This window comes from Calypte anna, chromosome 15 (assembly GCF_003957555.1).
Source record: "Calypte anna isolate BGI_N300 chromosome 15, bCalAnn1_v1.p, whole genome shotgun sequence".
Classification (NCBI taxonomy): Eukaryota; Metazoa; Chordata; class Aves; order Apodiformes; family Trochilidae; genus Calypte; species Calypte anna.
Window position 1 is genome coordinate 11,840,928 of NC_044261.1, and position 20,377 is coordinate 11,861,304.

Genomic DNA, 20,377 nt, shown 5'->3' on the forward strand with positions numbered 1-20,377 from the left:
AGATGCCTTGGGGATGAGATTTAGATGCACTTCACCCAGGGTTGCTTTGCAGTCACACACAACATGACCTTGAGTAATCAGAAAACCCCTCCCCAACATTTTCTTTTGTCATCCCACACCACTTCTCAAGAAGAATTTGGTTCCAACCTTCTTGTCCATTTTGAGCCAAGCCACTGTATCCTTGATAGTATACTGAAGCCCAAAGAACCAGGTTTCTCTGAGTCCCAGGGTCCTGCACACAAGATCAAACAGGTCCTTCCCTTTCCACTTCACCTGCAGGAAAGCAAACAGGAAGCAGAGTTAGATGGATTGCAGAACTTCATCTCCGTTCAAACAAATCCATTCCTTTTCCACCTTAGAGTGCCTTTGGAGCATGGAGAAGGCACCTTCCACACCTAAGGAAAGGTCTTAAAGAAGCATAGGTTACATCCATCTGACCTCACCAGCTGAGCACCACCTCCTCCTTGACCAGGAAACTGAGAGCTGACTTATTTTCTCCACTCCTGCAAACAACACTGTATATAAGCCTCCCCCCTGTCTTCCTCTGACAGCCCACCAACACTCAGCAGAGGACCTGTAGGGTCTGTTGAGGTTCCTTTTGAGCCATAGACTGCTTACAACAGCCTGCTCTAAGCATCCCTTTGTGGCTCTACCAGAGCCCCAGGAAGCCTGGCACGAACTCCAGTATCACCAACAGGAGCTCACAGACAGGGGTGCAACCTGCTCCCCAAAACCCCAAGTGGAACAATCTGTGTATGAAGCACATTTGTCCAGAGCCACTGAAAAAAAAGAGCTCAAAAAAAAAAAAAAAAAAAAAAAAAAAATTATCCCTGAAGTCAGCAGCTCTCCCAGAGCACACTTTGGTAGAGTCAAAGTGTTTTCTTTGCTGAAAATATTGGTTAAAAAAAGCAGCTCAGAAGCAGAGGAAATCAGCCCTGCTCAGTGTCCTTGCACACTTGCAGCCACATCCACATCGTTGCAGAAGTTTGCTCATCACACCAGGAGGTGCTGGGAGGCAGAAAGGTGAAGAGGGACACAAAGCAAATGAATCTGATGTGCCAAAGCCACTCTGCTCTCCCATCTGTGGGGTGGAAACAACTGCTGGACCAAGACATCTGTCCAGTACTCTAAAGCCCTGGGGCCAAAGGTGCTCAGCACATGCTCCTGTCACTATAACTCCATCTTGGTGCCATCAATACCAAGGGGCGGCAGTGCCGGGACAACACAGCGCTCCCGCTGTCACCCACTGCCGCCTCGTGGGCAAAGCTGATGAGGACAAGCTGACTGCCACGCAGCTGGATCTGGTTAAATGAGGATTTCATTTTCTTCTCCCCCTTCCCAGGACACACACACACACAGTCCCAGAACAGAATCACATCGACTCTCTCCTCCAAAAAATCACCACCCCCGGATGGCTCGCTCAGCCTCTCCACGGTTCCCGTCAAGTGCTGTCAGCACCCTGAGGTCAGGAGCCAGGAGGAGGAGGAAGGTTTGCAGTGTTGTAATTATAAACCACTTATTTCACACATTTCCTCAACCTCCAGTCTCTGTGATGAGCTCCAGCTCGGCACAGCCTGGCTCAGACTGCAGCCCTGCCCCTGACTATTATTTTTAAGAGGGAGGTTAACTTGAGGGCTCAGCCAAAAAGCAGCGAGACATCTCAAGAGCTGTTCTGCACCACTCCTCCAGGCACATCAAAACAGGCTGCCAGAAAAGGGCTGGTTCTTCACCAGGATTAAACTGCTTTGCATAAAACATTATCTGTTTGTCTGGGTTTGGTTTTCCCCCCCTTTTCTGCAGAGACCACATTTCAGCCCATTACATACCTAGGTGAGGCTCCTGCTCCCAATGGGAGCTTCTCCTCCCCACCCATCACTCCACATCCCATAGGATATGGAAGCTCCAGCTATGCTGTGGGCTGTAACCCTACCAATTCTACCTCCTTCAGCTCCTCACTGAACCAACCCGTGCCAGAGTTTCACTCTTATTCCCCACCAAATATCCCCCCCAAAACCTTTTCCACTCCATAGCACCAGCTAGAGCAGCCCTGAAACCAAGCTGCCAACTTGTTCCAAAAAAAAAACCAGGAGCCAGCAGGAAAGCAACTGTGTTTTCCAGCAATTGTGTTTTCCTCCCCTCTGCAATTTTGATCTGGTGATGGGGTTATTTGAAGTGATTGCTTCTGCTGCTCCATTTTACACTGCTGCTCTATCACTGCACGTGTAGGTTATGGCACAAATAAGAGATTTCACGTTCCTGCCTGCGTGGTGCTCAGGTCTCCAACCACAGCCTTGCCAAATGTTCTCTGTTAAATTACCTTCATTAAATCCAGAAATGGACTAGCAGCCACCTTGATTTCACCATGCACGAGCTCACTCCATGCCTTGGTACTTAAAAGGACCATCTGCATCCCAGTGGCAGCTTTTGACAACTGAACTCCAACTCGTTTAGAGGTTCAGGACCTCCTTACTCTGCCCTGAGAGGCCCCATCTCACTGCCTGCCACATTTCCTGGCCATCAAACTCAAAACCAAACCCAGGAAGAAAATGAAGAAGAAAAAGAGATGAAGAAAGCTGTTGGGCAGGAGAGCCAGGACAGGCTGGCAGCTCCCCAGCCCAGCGCTAAAGTGACACCTGAAGCCCAAAGACAATTTTGCAAACTGCTCCGAGCTCCTGCAAACCAAACAAAGAGGAGAAAACGGGAGAAAAAAAAACCTGTAGCAAGACGAACCTCTCTTAGGGAACGGCACTTCAAGGTCCAACCAGGTGTTCCAGCAGAGACTCACAAGCAATGCTCTAAGCCTATGGCTCTCAGAGTTGACCAGCCCAGATCGGTGCTGTTGCTGCAAGAGCAACTGGCCTCTCTGCTGACCAGCTTGGGACTGAGCTGAGCTTGTGTCTCAGGCCTCACCTTTTATTGGCCCCCTGGTCCTGCTCATGTGCAGTGGGGGCCCACCCTAATTAGGCACAGGTGGGCTTGACACAAGCTCATGCCCACTCCCTGGCAATTAGGGGCACATGGTTGCCTTGTTACACTACAAAAACCCTCAGACACCCACCAGAGCACGATGCTGGAAGAAAGCTCAACCTCCCCCCCCAAAAATCTTCATCAACAACCCCCACCTGACACAGCTCTTCCCATGGGATGTGACCATGTCACCTCCTGGGAGAGCTGCAGGCATCAGGGAATCCAAGAATGTCAGGGGTTGGGAGGGACCTCTGGAGCTCATCCCATCCAACCTCCTGCTCCAGCAGGATCCCCCAGGGCAGGGCACCCAGGAACACATCCAGGGGGGTTGGAAAGGCTCCAGAGAAGGAGACTCCACAACCTCTCTGGGCAGCCTGGGCCAGGGCTCCCTCACCCTCCCAGTCAGGAAGTTTCTCCTCAGGTTGAGCTGGAATTTCCCGTGTTCTACCTTCAGCCCAGTATCCCTTGGCCTGTTACTGGGCACCACTGGGAAGAGATTGGCCCCTTCCTCTTGCCCTACACCCCTCAGATATTGAGGGACATTCCTGAGATCCCCTCTCAGCCTTCTTTTCTCCAGGCTGAACACCCCCAGGGCTCTCAGTCTTCACAGCAGAGATGCTCAAGTCCCTTCATCCTCCCATCCCTCTCTGGGTTGTTGGAAGATCCCAAACTGAAGGGATCCGTGGACAACCCCTGAACTCTGCTGCTCTGATGTTCTTGCCTCACCATTTATCAGCAAAGCATTTGAAGGAAACAGCACTAAACACCTGAAACGCAGCAGTAGCAGCCAGTGGTAAAATAGAATGTTTCCAGTCTGGGTTATTGGCATCATCTTTTTCTCCAGCAGACACATGGCATTTGGTTTCTATTAACAGGGTTTGCATTATTTATTAACCTGCACCGAGACTCATTTCCAACTAGCAGGCAACTGGATAATTTATTTCAGCTCAGCACCTTTCTGTCAGGCTTCACAAGTGCTCCTTAGCTAATGAGCTGAGAAACCAGGTGTGAAAACCAGCAGGCAGGCTGAGATCCCCACCCAGGGGGTGACAAGTAGGGAGGCCAAGTGCTACCAAAAAAAAGGGCACAAGAGGGTGCAACAGTCCTGACCAGAGAGGGCTGAGCAGGGGGGGAGGGAGAAAAACGATTCCCAAAGCCCCCTGGCACAAGGCTGATGCTTTTCCTCCCACGATGTCAAACTGAATTTCCCCCAGCTTCCTAGAAAAGGGGGGCAAAAAAATTAAAAAGACAACATTTTTTACCATTTAAGATGAAGTTTCCTCCCACCAGAAGCTCCCCTCAGATCACAAGGAGGGGGCCAGCCTCCAGGGATGGCAGGGGGAGACCTGGCCTCCTTGCTGTCACAAAAAGAAACCAGCCCTGGGGTCAGGCTGGGGAATAAGGACACAAATGGGTGACAGGAGACTGAGACAGCACTCACCAGCTTGGCCTAGGCACACTGCTCCCCAGAGCATATGCCTCACCACGACCCCTCCTCACCCTGCCCATGGAAGGAGGCAGGGCACTGGGTTCAAGCATGACCTTGAAGAAGTGATTAATGTCTATAAAATATTTTACTGTACCTTGAATAATACAGAAAATGTTTTTTCAGCTTAATGGATTGTTTTACTAAGTGTTAGCTCTAGGCTAGGGATGTGCAGAGGGTGCAGAGCCCCTCTTGTGACGATGGGAGAGTCTTAGAGACCACCCAGGAAAGGCCCACAGTGCTCAGCCCCCTCCTTGAGATGTTGCTCCCATTTGGAAGAAAGCTTTGCCTTTAGGATGTGACCCCTCTGCACTGAGTAGGGAGGGAGATGGCAGAGGGGAGAGGGCAGGGGCTGAGCAGAACATCCCCCCTCCCAACAACAAATTGGTCAGCTGGATCTGTCCTGCATCCCACCAGGAGATGCACAAACAAAGCACCCCCAGCACTTTCTGACTGGAACAGAGAGAATCTGGAGGCTGCAGACCACATTAAATTCTCCTTCTGGATTCGGATGATAACAGGAATGTGCAGAGAGCCATTTATTGGTATTTAAAGCCCATTTGGAGCAAACGGAGTATGAAACATGTGCTAACCCTTCATTTAAAAAAAAAAATAAACTGATGTCAAATACCTCCAAATTGCCACTTACTGAGCTGCAAGACAAGGGCTGTAAAAGTTATTTTTATTTACTACTGCTACAGGACAACTCAATAATAAGCTTTTAATTAAAATCTATTTCCTTGAACCACCAAGGAGGCCAAAAAAGGCACCCAGGCATGACCAAGCAGCTGGAACAGCCCAGCAGATTTGGTGGGGTCAGCCTGAGCAGAGCACATGCCGAGCGCATGGCTGCAGTGCTGAGCTGAGCAGGAGAGGCAGAATGGACAATGATGTCCCAAAGCCTCACCCCAATTTCACACCAAAGAGTGGTGTGAAATTAAAGCTCCCCCAGTGCCACCCCTGCCATGGGCAGGGACACCTCCCCAGGTTGCTCCAAGCCCCATCCAACCTTCAACACTGCCAGGGATGGGGCAGCCACAGCTCCTGGGGGCAACCTGGGCAACCAGGGGCTCAGCACCCTCACACCAAACAATTTCTCCCTAATATCTAATCTAAATCCCCCCTATTCAAGTTTTAAATAATTTCCCCTTGTCCTCTCATCACACCTCCGTGTCCAAAGCCCTCCTCCAGCTTTCTTGTAGCCCCTTCAGATACTGGAAGGTTGCTCTAAGGTCCCCCTGGAGCCTCTTCTTCTCCAGGCAGAACAACCCAAATCCCTCAGCCTGGCTTTACAGGGGAGTTAGAGAGTCTGAAAAGTTAAAGGATAAAGCAGAGACTCAATGCAAGAGAACCAGAAGGTCCAAGAGGCTGAGAGAAGGATTTCAACCCAAGAGGGGCCTCTGCTCACCCCATGCCAGGGATGCTCAGAGCTGTAAGGTCAGATGGAGCTGTTTCAGTGCCACTGCCAGCAGCACAGCCCTGGAACTCACACAAGTACAGATTGATTTGGGTTGGAAGGGACCTTAAAGATCTTCCAACCCCCCTGCATGGGCAGGGACACCTCCCACTAGAGCAGGTTACTCCAGATCCCCTCCAATCTCTATTTGGTAGGTCTGGGCAGGGTGAGAACCCCAGGGCTGAGCCTTCTGTGGGTGGGAGCTGGTTTTGTTGAAAGGAATATTCCAGAAGCCTGACCTGGTCTTTTGAGCACTGGAAACAGACAGCTTCCCCCAGGAAAAGGCAAGCTGGGCTCTAAAAAGCCAGTACTGCTTCGGAGGGTCAGCTTGGCAATGGTGGGGTTACGTCTGGCTGCAGTACAGCTGACCCCTGTGTGCTGTCAAATGCCTCTCTTCCACTTTTCTTCTCATTTCCTACCCAAGTGGTGCTTCCCAGCTTCAAGGAGATGGTTTTCAGGGCTGCTTCCCTGTTCAAGTAACTTCATTTCAGAAAGCACCTACTTGAAAAGCCACTGCATGTACAAAAGACATAAAAACCCCAACTATTAAATGGCATAAAAACTGGAACAGATCCACCAAGAGAGAAAGATTTCCTGCCCTAAACACCTCCCTTTACTCCCCTCTGCATCACCACAACTCCTCTGGATTAAGCAGAGGCAGGATTGACAGTGGTTCTGAGGGATCTTTGGAGGGCACTGAGTAGCATGGAGTTTTGTCACCAGCTCAGAAGGGACCCTGGGGACCCAGGGAATGTTTCAGATGCACAGTGCAGGCAGGGAAAAGCTGAAGAGGATCTGTGCCCATCACAACTTGCACAGGGCTAAGGGAATGCAGAACCCAACAGCATCAAGCAAGGCAGGGCTGAAAAATTGCCTCCCACCTGGCACTGCTGTGAATTGGCACAACTTCTGACTTGTTTTGTGGCAGAAACCCCTTCAAGACACAAAGTGAGGAAACAGCCCACCCCTCCTGAGTCTTGGCTGGAAACAGAGAGCAGCAGCAAGGCAACAGCTCAGGGCTGGATTGGGGCAGGCAGGCATACTGAGGAACCAGAACATCACCTTGCCAGCTGGTACCCACCTCTCTGCTAAAGATCATCTGGGAGCTGAGGGGGGATTAGTTCTCAAGCTTTTAAAATAGCTACTACTGCCCAGAGTCATCCTTCCCAGGTAAATTCCTGCTGGCTTGCAAAAGCTCAGCAGCATGGAGAGAGGTTACTGCCTCTCCTCTCCCTCTCTCCCTTTCTCCTGTCCCTTCTCCCAGCTGCTGCTCAGCATCTCAGGAGCTTTACAAATCCCCCCCTGGATGCTGGGCAGGGCAGGAGGAAGCTGGGGGTGCTCTGCTCCCTGCTTTCCTTCTCTCTGCTTTTTATTTTAGTGCAGCCATTGGACAGAGCTCCATTTCCCACCCCCATTTCCTGGGACACCACTTCCACAAAAGCTTGCTTGGCCCTGGGATTTTGACTGCCAACATCTTGGCTTGCTGGGCTCCCAGAGGATCAGCTTTTGCAGCTCAGCTGCACAGCTCCCCACATCTGTTGACAAAGAAACTCATGCTTGGCCACACCACTGCTGAAATTGGGTCTCAACTATTTCCAAGCCAACAGAATAAGCTTTACAACCAACCTCATCCAACTGGCCCTGCACCCTGTGGGGCACTGGGCTTAAAATATCCTTTATTGGCTGGACAAGGAGGAACAGCTTCAGCTTCAAGCAGTAACAGGCTGTACTAGCACTCACAGCTTGTCTCTTCTTGCTGCTTGAATGTTTATGGATCACATGTTTGGAGTTTGCTTTTTTAAGTTGGTTGTAAAGCTTTTCTGTTCATTTTTTTTCCTCCAGAATTTTTCACACAGGAGCTGCTTACGGAGGCAGCTGGGCTGCTGCACCTTGGTGAAGCAACCCTGTGGGCTTCAGGCACGATGGAAAAAGGCTAAAGAAAAAAACCCCATCCCCTTCAGAAAGGGTGCTGGGATGTGGAGAGGAGGAGCAGGAGGCAGAGATGGGCAAAACCACCACAAGAGAGCTGCATGGGTCCTCCCATCCAGCCTGAATTTGGTTCCTGGATGTCAAAAACTGCACCTGGAAGCCCAGCCTGAGAGTAGCTGTGGCCATCCTGCTGCAGGGCTGCGCTGAATAAGGTTGTAAGGGAGCTCAGAGCTCATCTCCAACTCCCCTGCCATGGGCAGGGACACCTCTCATCCAACCCAGGATGCTCCAAGCCCCAACCAACCTGAGCTTGAACACCCGCGGGGAGGGGGCAGCCACAGCTCCTCTGGGCAGCCTGTGCCAGGGTCTCACCACCCTCCTACTGAAGAAATTTCTTTCTAAGACCCTGCCTAAATCTCTTCTCCTTCAGTTTAAATCCATTTCCCTCTCTATCATTGGACACTGATGAAAATTCCCTCTGCAGCCTTCCTGTAGGTTTCCTCAGGTACTGGAAGGCAGCTCTGAGGTCCCCCTGGAGTCTTCTCCAGGCTGAACAATCCCAGCTCCTCAGCCTCTCCTCAGAGCAGAGGTGTTCCAACCCCTGGATCATCTTTGTCAGCATTTTTTGTGGAAGACACAGACTGGAAAATCCCAGGAGGTTTGAAGAGGTTCTGCCAGAAACCCTCCCCTGGAGAGGCACCACCAAAACCTGCACCACATCCACTGCTTCAAGGTGGAAGAACCCAGGACAGGCTCCTGGCACCAGGATGCTGATCACACCCTGGAGAACTCCACACCAACACCTAAAACACCTCCTGAGTGGTGACTCCAGCACTGTGTCATCACTGGTGCTGCCCATCAAAGCCTTTCCAAGAGGATTCCTCCAAGCACAGAATCCAAGGGACCCACAGGGGCTCTCTGAGGACCTCCTCAGAAGGGGCAGCAGCCAAGGTTCAACTGGGGGACTGAACTGTGAACTGGGATGAACTGGGAACTAAGCTATGTAAATGTCTCTCCTTCCTCAAGATGCTACCAATTAATTAGGTGCCAGGCTCAAACAAAAAGGTAGACACTCACTTTGTGCCTCCCAGTTCTCCCCAAACAAATTAGAAGCCTTTCAAGTGGAAAACCCAACTGTGATTATTAAAGCTTCATCACTGTGTTAGAAAGATTAAAATTCCATTTCTGTGAATTGCTGTAGGTTGAGGCTCAATTTAGAGGCACCATTAGCAGAGTAAACAGATGCAAATTGGGTTTAATCTCTTCAAATAGAGAGCTGGGAATTTCTAGGGGGCAGCAGGGAAAAAATTAACCCAGCCAACTGAGGTCCCCCTCAGCCACAACAGTGCTGGGGGAGATGAGGAGAAGAGGGAGTGCTGGGAGAGGAGCTGGGGCTCTGCAGGTTGCAACCAGGGACCTTCAGTGCAGCCCTGAGGCCTCAGCCTTCTGTCACCACCTGGAGGTGAGGACATCAGCTCTGCCCCACACCGTGGGGCTGGGGAGTGACAACACAGAGCACACAGCTGGAGAACTCTGGGACAAAGTTTTAAGAAAAAAAAACCAAAAAAAAACAAAAACCCAAATCTAAACCCCAACAGCTCTTCTCTGAATCCCAAGCAGCAAAGTGCTGATTGCTCCAATGCCTTTCCCAGCATCACAACCAATGCCCATCACTACCTCACCAGGTCCCCAGCCTCTGGAAAAGGAAAAAAAGGGTGAAAGCAACCCAGGAAAGCTCAGGAGAAGGCTGGAAGTGCAGGGAGGGTGATGCTGAGGTGTGGCTAAGGCACCAGAACATCTCTGAGCTCCTTCCTCCACCTCCTGGGCTGTTCCTGGTGGGACAACCCTCCCAAAGAAGAGAGCAGACTCCAGGGGTACAAGCAGAGGTGCTGAAGCCTCAGCTCATCTTCTTGGTGAAGCCAGGAGGTGGCCATGGCCAGAAGAGGAGGGACAGCACCAGCAGTGGTTCCCTGGCCAGGGAGCAGTGTGCCCTTCAGCAATGGGCTACCCAAGAGACTTCCCAACAAGCCACCAGCTCCCTGTTCCTGTCCCAGCAGGCTGCCCAGGGCAGTGGTAGAGTCACTATCCCTGGAGGTGCCCCAAAACCACACAGATGTGGCACCTGAGGGGGCACAGTGGGGTTGGTTTGATGATTGGATTTGAGCTCAGAGAGCTCTTTGCCAACCTTGGATAATCCTGGGGTTCAGATCTCTTCTCCAGCCTGGAGGATCCTGGTGTCCAAAGGCAAGGCAGCAGCACCCAGGCCACAAAAACACAACTCAAGAATCACCCAAAGAGCACAGGAGGGTGATTGCCCCTGTGCCTCCTTCAACCTTCAGAGACAAAGAAGTCAGCACTCCACTCAGCACTTGTCAGACCACACCTGGAGAACTGCACCCAGTTTTGGGCCCTGCTCTCCTTAAAGGATGTGGATGGGCTGGAGAGGGTCCAGGGATGAGCCATGAGGATGACCAGAGGACTGGAGCACCTGAGAGACTGAGAAAAGTGGGAATGTTCAGCCTTGGGAAGGCTCAGGGGAGACCTTATTACCATGTCCCAGTGCTTAAAGGGGGCTACAGAGAAGATGGAGACTCCTGATTTATAAGGACTCTCTTGGACAAGACAAGGGGATGGGCACAAGTGGCTCCTGGGGAGATTCCCATTAAACACAAGGACAATTTTTTCCCCCTGAGGACAGTCAGACATTGGAATGGTCTCCCAGGGAAGGGGTGGATTCCCCACCTTGGAAAGTTTGAAGTCTCATCTCAGTGGGTGCTGGGACATCTCAATAACATCAGAAGGGTTGGAGCAGTTGCTCCTTGAGGTCCCTTCCATGCTGACATTCTGGGATTTCATGATTCACCCATCCCCCAGAGTGTGTTTATGCAGGAAGTTTCACCCTCCTTGGGCCACCACTCCTCCTTCCCACCTTAAGAAGCCCACCAAGCCAGTGCACACATGGTGGAAGCTCAAGGGACTCCTGCCTGAAGGAAATCTTTAATCCCTGGGCAAGGCAGAAAGTTCTTCAGAGGTGACAACAGATTGCTCAAGAGCAGGAAAATTTACAATGACAAAAGCCCCTCACTTCCAGGATTCCATCAAGATTCAGATCAGACTAATGAATTATAAGCTATGGAATAAAGAAATCTGAATGGGCAGAGGTGGATGTCTATGTCCATGTGTCCAATCCCTTTGGCTGCGCTGAAAGCGCAGGGACAATAACCCAGACAATAACTCCTCGGGACAGCACCTGCCGGGCGGGGGGAGAAGGTTTGACAATAACCAAGGACCCAAAAGAAAGAAAAAAAGAAACTGTCCAAGAAAAAGCAGAGCAGTGGGAAGCACAGCCCCCAGGAACGACCCTCGGGACCTCCTGAACTCCATCCACGTGGGTTTGCTGAGCGCTTTGGACCGGACCCAGGCTGACACCGGGGATCGGTCCGCACGCAGCTGGACCTCTGACGGTAAACCAACTCTGAATTACACCGAAACCAGCCCGGAGTCAGGCCCTGGGCACAGCAGAAGCCCAGCCAGGGCTCAGCCGAAGGGCCCACCCCCCCGATCCCTCCGGGCAGCCCCGAGGTCGCGGTCCCTCCCAGGGGCAGGGGGGGGTACAGGCCCCAGCCCCACCCACCACGGCACCGGGACCCCTTCCCCGGCTCCCCAGCCGGGCTTATGGACGCTGCCAGCCCCGGGGAAGGCCCGGAGGGGTGGGGAAAGGCGTCGGGGCCGCGGGACTCCCCTCAGCGGGGCCCGGCCCACCTCAGCCGCTACCCTTCCCCGGGAGTCCCAGCCCGGCCCCGGGCGTCACCTCGCAGCTGAACTCCATCTCGGCGTCCATAGTGGCGATGCGGACGGTGAAGGTCTTGGGCTGCTTCCTCTTCAGGGAGCTGAAGCTCATGCGGGAGGCTATGGCTCCGGCCATGGCGGGACGCGCGGCTCAGCGTGGGAACAGCGCCATGGCGGCGGGCAGCCCCGCCACTGCCTACCTGCAGCCCCGCGCAGCGCCCCACACCCCCTCCCCCGAAACCCCATTGGCTCCGACACAGATTAGTCCCGCCTCCAGCGGGCCGCCTGAGCCAATGGAAAGGCTCATAATGGATAAAGAATGATATGATTAGATAAAGGAGACGCCGTTCAAAAGCCAGGGGGCGGGGCGAGGTTGCCTTAGTAGAAGGAAGTGACAGGGGAAGCGGCGCCCTCTGGCGGCCGGCGGGGCGGTGCTCGCTGTGCGCATGGGCAGAAGCGGTCTAGTGGGGCACTAGGACCCGGCAGCGACGGAACCATGTCCGGAGAACAAGGGTGAACCAGCTCAGGCTGCCCGGTTCGGTTCGGAGCAGAGATTGGGAAGAGCGCCCGGGAGGGACAGACACCAGGATCAGGATAACAGAACAGGAGTGGCGCTGCTACAACGGGACTAGGACTAGTATCAGGATAAGGGAACTGGAGCGGTACCGGGACGCAAGGAGTAGCACTGTGATAACGGGACGGAGCAGAACCGCAGCGAGAGGAGAGTAGTCCGGGAAGCGAGCAGCCCCGCCGCCACTCCCCTCAGCTACACCGGATTGCAGACGAGCGGCGCAGAGGAACCCCCGAGCAATGAAGTGCGGCTCTGCTGCCAATCACACGGCGGGTCTTTTTGATTGGCTGTTAGCTCCATGAGACCCCGCCCTCCCTTCCCGCATCCAATGAGATCCCGCTCTGTCAACCGCGAGGTCCACGAGGGGGCGCACTTGTGTGATGACGTAGGTGGTTAACTACGAGGGGGCGTGGCTTAGGTGGAGAGAGAGCCCGTACCACAGCTCCGCCCGCAGTCATAGAATGATAGAATCATAGAATCATAGAATCATAGAATCATAGAATCATAGAATGAGCCGGGTTGGAAGGGACCTCAGAGATCATCTAGTCCAACCCTTGACCCACCGGAGCAGTTGCTAGACCATGGCACTGAGTGCCACATCCAGTCTCTTTTTAAATGTCTCCAGGGACGGAGAATCTACCACCTCACCGGGCAGTCCATTCCATAGCCTGATCACCCTCTCCGTGAAGAAATTCTTTCTAATATCTAACCTAAACCTCCCCTGGCACAACTTAAGACTGTGTCCTCTTGTCTTGTTGAAGGTCGTCTGTGAAAAGAGTCCAGTTCCCACCTCGCTACAGCCTCCTTTCAGGGAGTTGTAGAGAGCAATGAGGTCTCCCCTGAGCCTCCTCTTCTTCAGGCTGAACACCCCCAGCTCTCTCAGCCTCTCCTCATAGGGCCTGTGCTCGAGTCCCTTCACCAGCCTGGTTGCCCTCCTTTGGACCTGTTCAGGACCTCTACATCCTTCTTAAACTGAGGGGCCCAGAACTGGACACAGGACTCGAGGTGTGGCCTCACCAGCGCTGAGCACAGGGGCAGAATCCCTTCCCTGGACCTGCTGGTGACGCTGTTTCTGATACAGGCCAGGATGCCATTGGCCTTCTTGGCCACCTGGGCACACTGCTGGCTCATGTTCAGTTTCTTGTCAATCCAGACTCCCAGGTCCCTTTCTGCCTGGCTGCTCTCCAACCACTCTGTCCCCAGCCTGTAGCGCTGCATGGGGTTGTTGTGGCCAAAGTGCAGGACCCGGCACTTGGCCTTGTTGAACCTCATCCCGTTGGAATCGGCCCAGCTCTCCAGTCTGTCCAGGTCCCTCTGCAGAGCCCTCCTGCCTTCGAGTTGGTCCACGGGCTACGGGGCTGCGTTTCACCGCCAACCTTGAATCTACCAGCCCGAAGCGGCCACTCTCCCACTGTTGCTCAATAGGGCTCCCACAACTCCTAGAAACGGGACTGGCAAACAAATGCAGAGTGACCACTGAAAACTTGGGCTGGCCCTAACCCTCACATGGAACCCTACCCACAGCACCACCAACAGTCAGACTACAGGTTTCCGTTTCACCACCAACCTGGAATCTACCAGCCCGAAGCAGCCATTTGCCCCTATTGCTGAATGGGGTCCCAAAAGTCCAAATGGTCAGGACTGGCAAACAAATGCAAAGAGTGACCACTGAAAACTTTGGCTCATTATCATCTCATTATCATTTTGCTCATTATCATCTCATTTCCATATAAAAACACACCTCCATCCCTCCAGAGCTCCAAGGTGCGACCTGTAACGGGAGGAGCCATTATTGCTCCTGATGCTCGATGAGTCGCTGGTCTCTCCCAGGACTCCAGCCACCACACAGCGCTTCCGGGGTAGAAGTGTAGTGGGTAGAGCCTTTCTTGCTCCAGTGGCTCGATGAGCTGCTGGCCTCTCCATGCCTCGCACCAGAGTGAGCTTGGGTCTGCTCTGTGGGTGTGTGTCCCACCTTTATTGGCCCCCCGGCCTTGCTCATGCCCAATAGGGGCCTGTGCTAATCAGGCACAGGTGGACTCACACCCACTCACTGGCAATTCAAGGCACCTGATTTATCTTGTTTCTCTACATTTCCCCCTTTTTTTTTTTTTTTTTTTTTCTTTTTTCTTAAAGCTTTCCCGGTTTGCCTAGTTTACAGACATTTTAACAAACATACAGGATTTTTCGGGCCCCGCAGGACACTCAGCTAAGAGCATTGAGGGGGCCCCGAGTACAGGATTTTTACAAAAATACACAGACATAGCTTTTATACACAGACATAGCTTTTACAGACATATGGGATTTTCCCGGTTTGCCCTAGTTTACAGACATTTTAACAAACATAGGCAACTGAATGTCAGCCCACAAAGTCTCTACCTTTTATTCTTCTCCCTCCTGTTTCTGCTCTTCTCTTGGTTTCCCTCTGCTCAGGGGCCTCCAAAGAGATTTTCTGGTTCCTCCGTGGGATTCCATCCCTGCTCAGGGGTTCATGGGTTTCATACCCTGGGATTCCATATGGGTTTCTGGTTCCTCCGTGGGATTCCATACCCTAGAATTCCCCCCTCCTGGCTTAAAGACAGAATCCTTATTTTGGCTTCCCTCTGTTCAGGGGTTCCCAATCCAAAGAGCTTGCTGATCATCAGGGAGAATGTTCTTGTCTAGGGCTGATCCTGAGGCCTCGGGGTTTAGCCCATTCCTGGACAATGTCTTAGGGCTGTTCCTGAGGCCTCGGGGTTTACCCCTTCTTGCCTGCTCCTGGGGCTTCTTGTCCAGAGAGCCTGTTGATACAGGGAGAATGTTCTTGTTGCCAGCTCTTCACAAGTTGCTTCTTTATGTTGCCCGCGTTCTCCACCAGATGTAGCGGGAGGAGCCATTATTGCTCCTGATGCTCGATGAGTCGCTGGTCTCTCCCAGGACTCCAGCCACCACACAGCGCTTCCAGGGTAGAAGTGTAGTGGGTAGAGCCTTTCTTGCTCCAGTGGCTCGATGAGCTGCTGGCCTCTCCATGCCTCGCACCAGAGTGAGCTTGGGTCTGCTCTGTGGGTGTGTGTCCACCTTTATTGGCCCCCCGGCCTTGCTCATGCCCAATAGGGGCCTGTGCTAATCAGGCACAGGTGGACTCACACCCACTCACTGGCAATTCGAGGCACCTGATTTATCTTGTTTCTCTACAGCGACCAACCCTCACGGAGCCTGCGCACTGAATTTTCTCTGCTCTACACCTTGAAACACAAAGCAAAAGAACTTTGCAGGGACATCCCTGACCTCGGGGACCATTTGATGGGCTGAGCCTCTCTTGCCCCTCATTGGGACACCTTTGGGTAAGACCTGAACCCTAGTGAATCCCTTTTCCCTTTACCTCTCCAGAATCTTTTCACGTTTGGATGTTTAATTTGGCAATTAATGAGTGGTGATCTCTATTAATCCCCCCCCCCCTCCCTCATCAAGAAAGGAAAGAGAATAAAGGAGAGAGACTTATGGTTTGGAAACTAAACTACACAACTTTAATGAAACAGGAATGATAAAAAGGAAAAAATGACTAACTATATACAATATATACAAATATAGAGGAAAATTGATTCAACTTGATGCTCCCTCTTTTCCCCCACTAAATCTCACATCCTGACCAAGGCTGCAGAGCAGCGCTGGGAAGGTCAAGGATGGATTCCTGGGGTCAGCAGCAGCAGCCAGGAGCTGGAGGCAGCACAGGATTGTTCCCAGGGAAGAGCTGCAGCTCAGCTGGGCTCAGCAGCACCAAGGTCTCTTGGTTCTTCTCCGTTCTGCCTTCACCCTTAGAGTGCTCAGGATGGAAATGGTCTGAGTTGCCAGGCACCTGATGGATGGTGTGCAGTCGTGCTCCAGGGGATAAAGTGCTGTGACCAAAAAAAACCAAAAAATAAGAGAGCCCAAATGACCCCCCGCAGTGTCTGCAGAGCCATCTCCTCCTCCAGCCCCTGACAGCCCCTTTCCCCTCCAGGAGAACGGAGCTGCTGCAGAGCAATGCCCAGTGTGCCCCTGCCATCTTCTCCTGCCCCTGGAGCATTTCTCGTGGCAGCCCCCTGCCCAGGCTCTGTCCCCTGCCCAGGCTCTGTCCCCTGCTCACTGCTCATCATCTCTGACAGCTTCTGCTGGCTTTGGCCCCGTGCAGCAAGCCCTGGGAAAAAAGAAAGAAAGAGAGAAAGAGAGAGAGCATCTTCAGTGTGCTGCTCCCCCCACCCCAACATTGCCCCCAGCCCGGCCGCCTCAGCTGCACAACCCCTGTTGGGAGACTTTTTGGAAGAAAAGGGACATGTGAGCAATCCTGACTATTCAGCTCTAAGCAGAGTGAGCTAAGGAAGGGCCTGGAGGCCCAGCTGCAAAGTTACTGAAAGATCAGCTATGGGCAAAAGATAAGGGAGTTAGCAGCAGAAAAGAAGAATAACAGGATGGGGAAGCATCTCATAGACAACACATGACGAGTTGTATTTAACCCATTAGATAGTGACCTGTGGCGTGTGAAAAATGTGTTGTACCCATCAGAAAAATGCTCGTATGATGTTATCAGCCTGCCTGTGTATAAAAGGGTGACTGCTGCTCTCAATAAAGGGCAATATTTGGATTCTATTGATCTGCCTGTTACCCACTGTCCTCCCGCAAACCTCCTGCCCCTCCCTGGGGCCAGGGCAGCAGTGGGGACTGGGGCCAGGCTGCCAGCAGAGGGTCCGCAAGGGCTGTGGCTCACCGATGAACCTGATGGCCTCCATCCTCAGGGTGTCCTGAGCGTTATCCAGGTACCCCTGGCTCTGATCCAAGTAGTCGTCAGCCCTGGTCCTGTCCTGCAGCAGCTGGAGAGAGGGGGAGGCTATGGGCATGTCCCAGTTCCTCTTCCCAGCCCATTCCCCTCTCCCAGCCAGGAGCCTGTGGGACTGAGGTGGAGAGGGAGCCCCGGGGATGCCGAGTCCCCCGCGGGGTGCAGGGAGGGGAGAGGGGGCTCCATCCCTCCATCCATCCATCCATCCATCCATCCATCCATCCCTCAACCCCTCCATCTCCATCCCTCCATCCCTCCACCCCTCCCATCCATCCTGGAGAGGAGCCCCTGAGGGCTCTCTTCTTGAGGACAGGGAACAAGGATGCTGCTCCTGGCTGTGGGCTCGGGGCTGCAGCAGGGCTGCAGGGGAGGCAGAGTGTCAGAGCCCCCAGTCCAGACTTCTGCCTCCTCCAGCCTGAGGCTTGGGGGTTGTCCTCACCAAGCACTCTCCAATCCTCCACGTCTGCTCTGTTTTCACCAGGTCTTGGAGCTGTTGCCATTTGAGGAGCTCTGCGGCAGCAAGGAGGGCTTGGCTGGAGGCCTGCACAACAGCACAAGTTGGGAGATGGCAGCACGGCCTGGGGAAGGAGGCCTGGCACCCCCTCCTTCTTGTCTGCCTTTATTCCTGCCCTGATCCCACCCCTAGGAACCCATAGGGACATGGTGCCCTGGCCCAAAGAGCTGCGGGGCTCTTCCTGCAGCTCTGCTTTGGATCCTGTACCTCGGCCACACTCCGGGTGTCGTCACTCATGTGAAAAAAGAGTGGGAGCAGCCCCCGTCGCACTCGCTTCTTCATCTGCCTCTTGCACTTCCCCGCCACCTTTTTCAGCAGCTCAGTGAAGAGGCTGATGGAGATCTCCCTCAGCTCGCTAAACAGCTCCTAGGGAGAGGAAGAGCAGGACTTGAGCAAGAGCAGCTCTGCCTATGGGGAGCCCGTTCCCAGGTGGCAGAGCCCACAGGGTTCAGAGAGCAGTTCTCAGGGAGAAGCTGAGCTGGGCTGCAGAACTCAGAAGCCATCAATCCATCCATCCCTCCATCCATCCACCCATCCATCCATCCACCCCTCCATTGCTCCCACAAGAGCCCAGAGGAGAAAGGAGAGGAGCAGCCCCTGCTCCAAGTGCTGCTCCCAGGGATGGGCTTCTCAAGGGCTCAGGCTCCCAGCCCAGCCTTACATTGTCAAAGAGGGGCAGGAGCTTGTCCAGCAGTTCCACAGCCATGGGGATGACCTCCTCCCTCCTCAGTTCCCTCAGCACATTCCTGCAGACTCTCAGGGCCTTCAACTGAACATGCTCATTGCCCTGCTCCAGGACCTCCAGCAAGTCTGGCAGCAGCACCTTCATTTTCCTCACCTGGGTGAGGGAAAAAGCAGTTTCCATTTGGGGAGAAGATCACAAGTGCCTTCTGGAAAGCTCCCCAGGCAAGCCACCAGGCTCCACCCTGGCATGGAGGGATGGATGGATGTACATATGGATGTGTGTACACATGGATGGATGGGTGGATGGATGGTGCTGCCACTGGAGTGCAGCCATTCCCTCCCCTGCCTGCCCTCCGGAATGCCCTGCTCACCATCTCAGGAATCCCGGACAGCGTAGCAATGCCGCTGAGCGCCACGGAGAGCATGTCCTGGCTCTGATGCCTCAGAAACCTCCAGAACTCATAGGTTCTGGCAAAGTGCTCCCCTGGCAAGTAAATGCTGGCCAGAAGCTGAAAGAAACCCAGCAGTGAGGGATGGGCAGAGCTGATGGAGCTCCCCACACCGGGCAGCTCCTGCTTCCCCCCAGCAGCTGAGGACGAGGGCACAGGGGCTCTTTCTGGGAACTCACAGCCAAGCAAGAAGTGTCCTCCATGAGAGTGCAGAAGAGCATCTTCTGCTTCCTCTGCTGGAGCTGCTTGAACAGCTGCACCAAAACCAGATCCACAGCCAGGGGCGTGGATAACATCATCTCCCACATTTCCAGGCCAGAGCTGCAAGCCAAAGCACTCTGTTAGCAGGGCTGCCTCAGATAAAGAGAAGCGAGACCTTTTGGGCACTTTTGGGGCCAGTACCTGTCTCCTGGTGGAGCAGTGTCCAGCAGCAGCCTGACTGCCTCCTCAGGGCACTGCTCAAGCATCCCGAGAAGCAGTGGGCGCACCCACTGCCAGGCTGAGTCCCAGCTCATGAAGTGCAGGGTCTTGTAGAGGGAGCTCATGATCTTTGGCATCTGGAGGGGGGGACACGGGTGAGGATGGAGGGATGGAGGGAGGGAGGGAGGGAGGGAGGGACTGATGGATGGGTGGATGGATGGATGGGTGGGTAGATGGATTGATAGATGGATGGATGGATGGACACATGGATGGACACATGGATGGATGGATGGATGGTGCTGCCAGTGGAGTGCAGCCATTCCCTCAGTTGCCCTTCCCATCCCACTCTGCTGCCTTCTGGTGCCCAAGCCACCCAGGTCTGGGAGGGATGGAGGGAGGAACAAGGGCTTACAGGGCTGAAGGGCAACCCAGGCACAGGCCACTCACATCCACCAGCCAGTGGGAAGACTCTTCTCTGATCCCGGCTACCACGCTTCCAACCAGCTGCTTGTTGTAGATGCTGAAATCTTGCATGCCCTCGATGATTCTGAGGAGGAAATCTGTTCTTTCGGAGAGCTGGAGATATTTTGCAAACATCTTTGGGAGAAAGGGAGAGAGCAAAGACACGTCACTAGGAGTGCCCTGGTGGGGTGGCTTAGCTGGGCTGTACCAGCATGATTTTGAGGATGAAATCTGCTCTTTCTGAGGGCTGGAGATGCTTTGCTAATATCTTTGGGAGGAAAAAGAGAGCACATACATGTCACCCAGAGTGCCCTGACGGGGTGGCTTAGGTGGGAGGTGCCCAGCAGGGATGGTGGCAGCAGTGCCCATGGGAAAGCTGCAGCCCCTGCCCGTAGGAGGATGAAGAAAGAGGACCCCTAGGGTGAGCAAGGAGGTTTGGGGCGATGGGCACAGGGTGCTGCTGGCCCTACAGACACCCAGGGCTTGCTGGTGGCCAGGAGGGCTGGAGCTGCTGCTGCTGGGATGCTGAAGGGCAGCCCTAGCATCATCTCTGCCTGGGGACAGAGAGGCCACGCCAGCTGCCCTGTTTCTGGTGCCACTGCTGACACACTTCCTCTGCTGATGTCCTGGACAAGAGTGCCAGCAAGGGGAAAGGTCATTACCTCGGTAACATTCCTGGCAGTCTCCGAGCAGGACAGGGAAGCAGTCAGGGCTTCCCAGTTCTTCCAGAGCTTCCTGCGGCTCCTGGGCACTGTTGTCACTGAGCAGGGCAGAGACACAGGAGTGGGTGAGATCCAGCAGCTTTGCAGGAAAGCTGAGCACATCCTGACAAGAGCTTGGAATGGCTGAGGAGGAGGGAGG

At 53.6% G+C, this 20,377-nt stretch overlaps 2 protein-coding genes across 2 annotated transcripts in view; both read right to left on the reverse strand.

Moving 5' to 3' along the window:
- The window catches only part of NF2 (neurofibromin 2), a 48,635-nt gene extending 36,804 nt beyond the window's left edge, over positions 1–11,831 (reverse strand). The window contains 2 exon segments of the mRNA XM_030460441.1: positions 148–273; positions 11,650–11,831. Coding sequence (XP_030316301.1) covers positions 148–273; positions 11,650–11,763 — 240 coding nt within the window. The 5' untranslated portion in view covers positions 11,764–11,831.
- Positions 11,832–15,882: 4,051 nt separating this feature from the next.
- Positions 15,883–20,377, reverse strand: LOC115599231. The gene is made up of 11 exons (XM_030460710.1): positions 20,179–20,377; positions 19,502–19,651; positions 19,037–19,191; positions 18,814–18,955; positions 18,455–18,694; positions 18,163–18,339; positions 17,709–17,867; positions 17,427–17,528; positions 16,919–17,021; positions 16,301–16,351; positions 15,883–16,070 (listed from the first exon to the last, which is right to left on the reverse strand). The coding sequence occupies exons 1-11, from the start codon at positions 20,338–20,340 to the stop codon at positions 15,943–15,945; spliced, it is 1,569 nt and encodes a 522-aa protein (XP_030316570.1). The 5' UTR covers positions 20,341–20,377; the 3' UTR covers positions 15,883–15,942.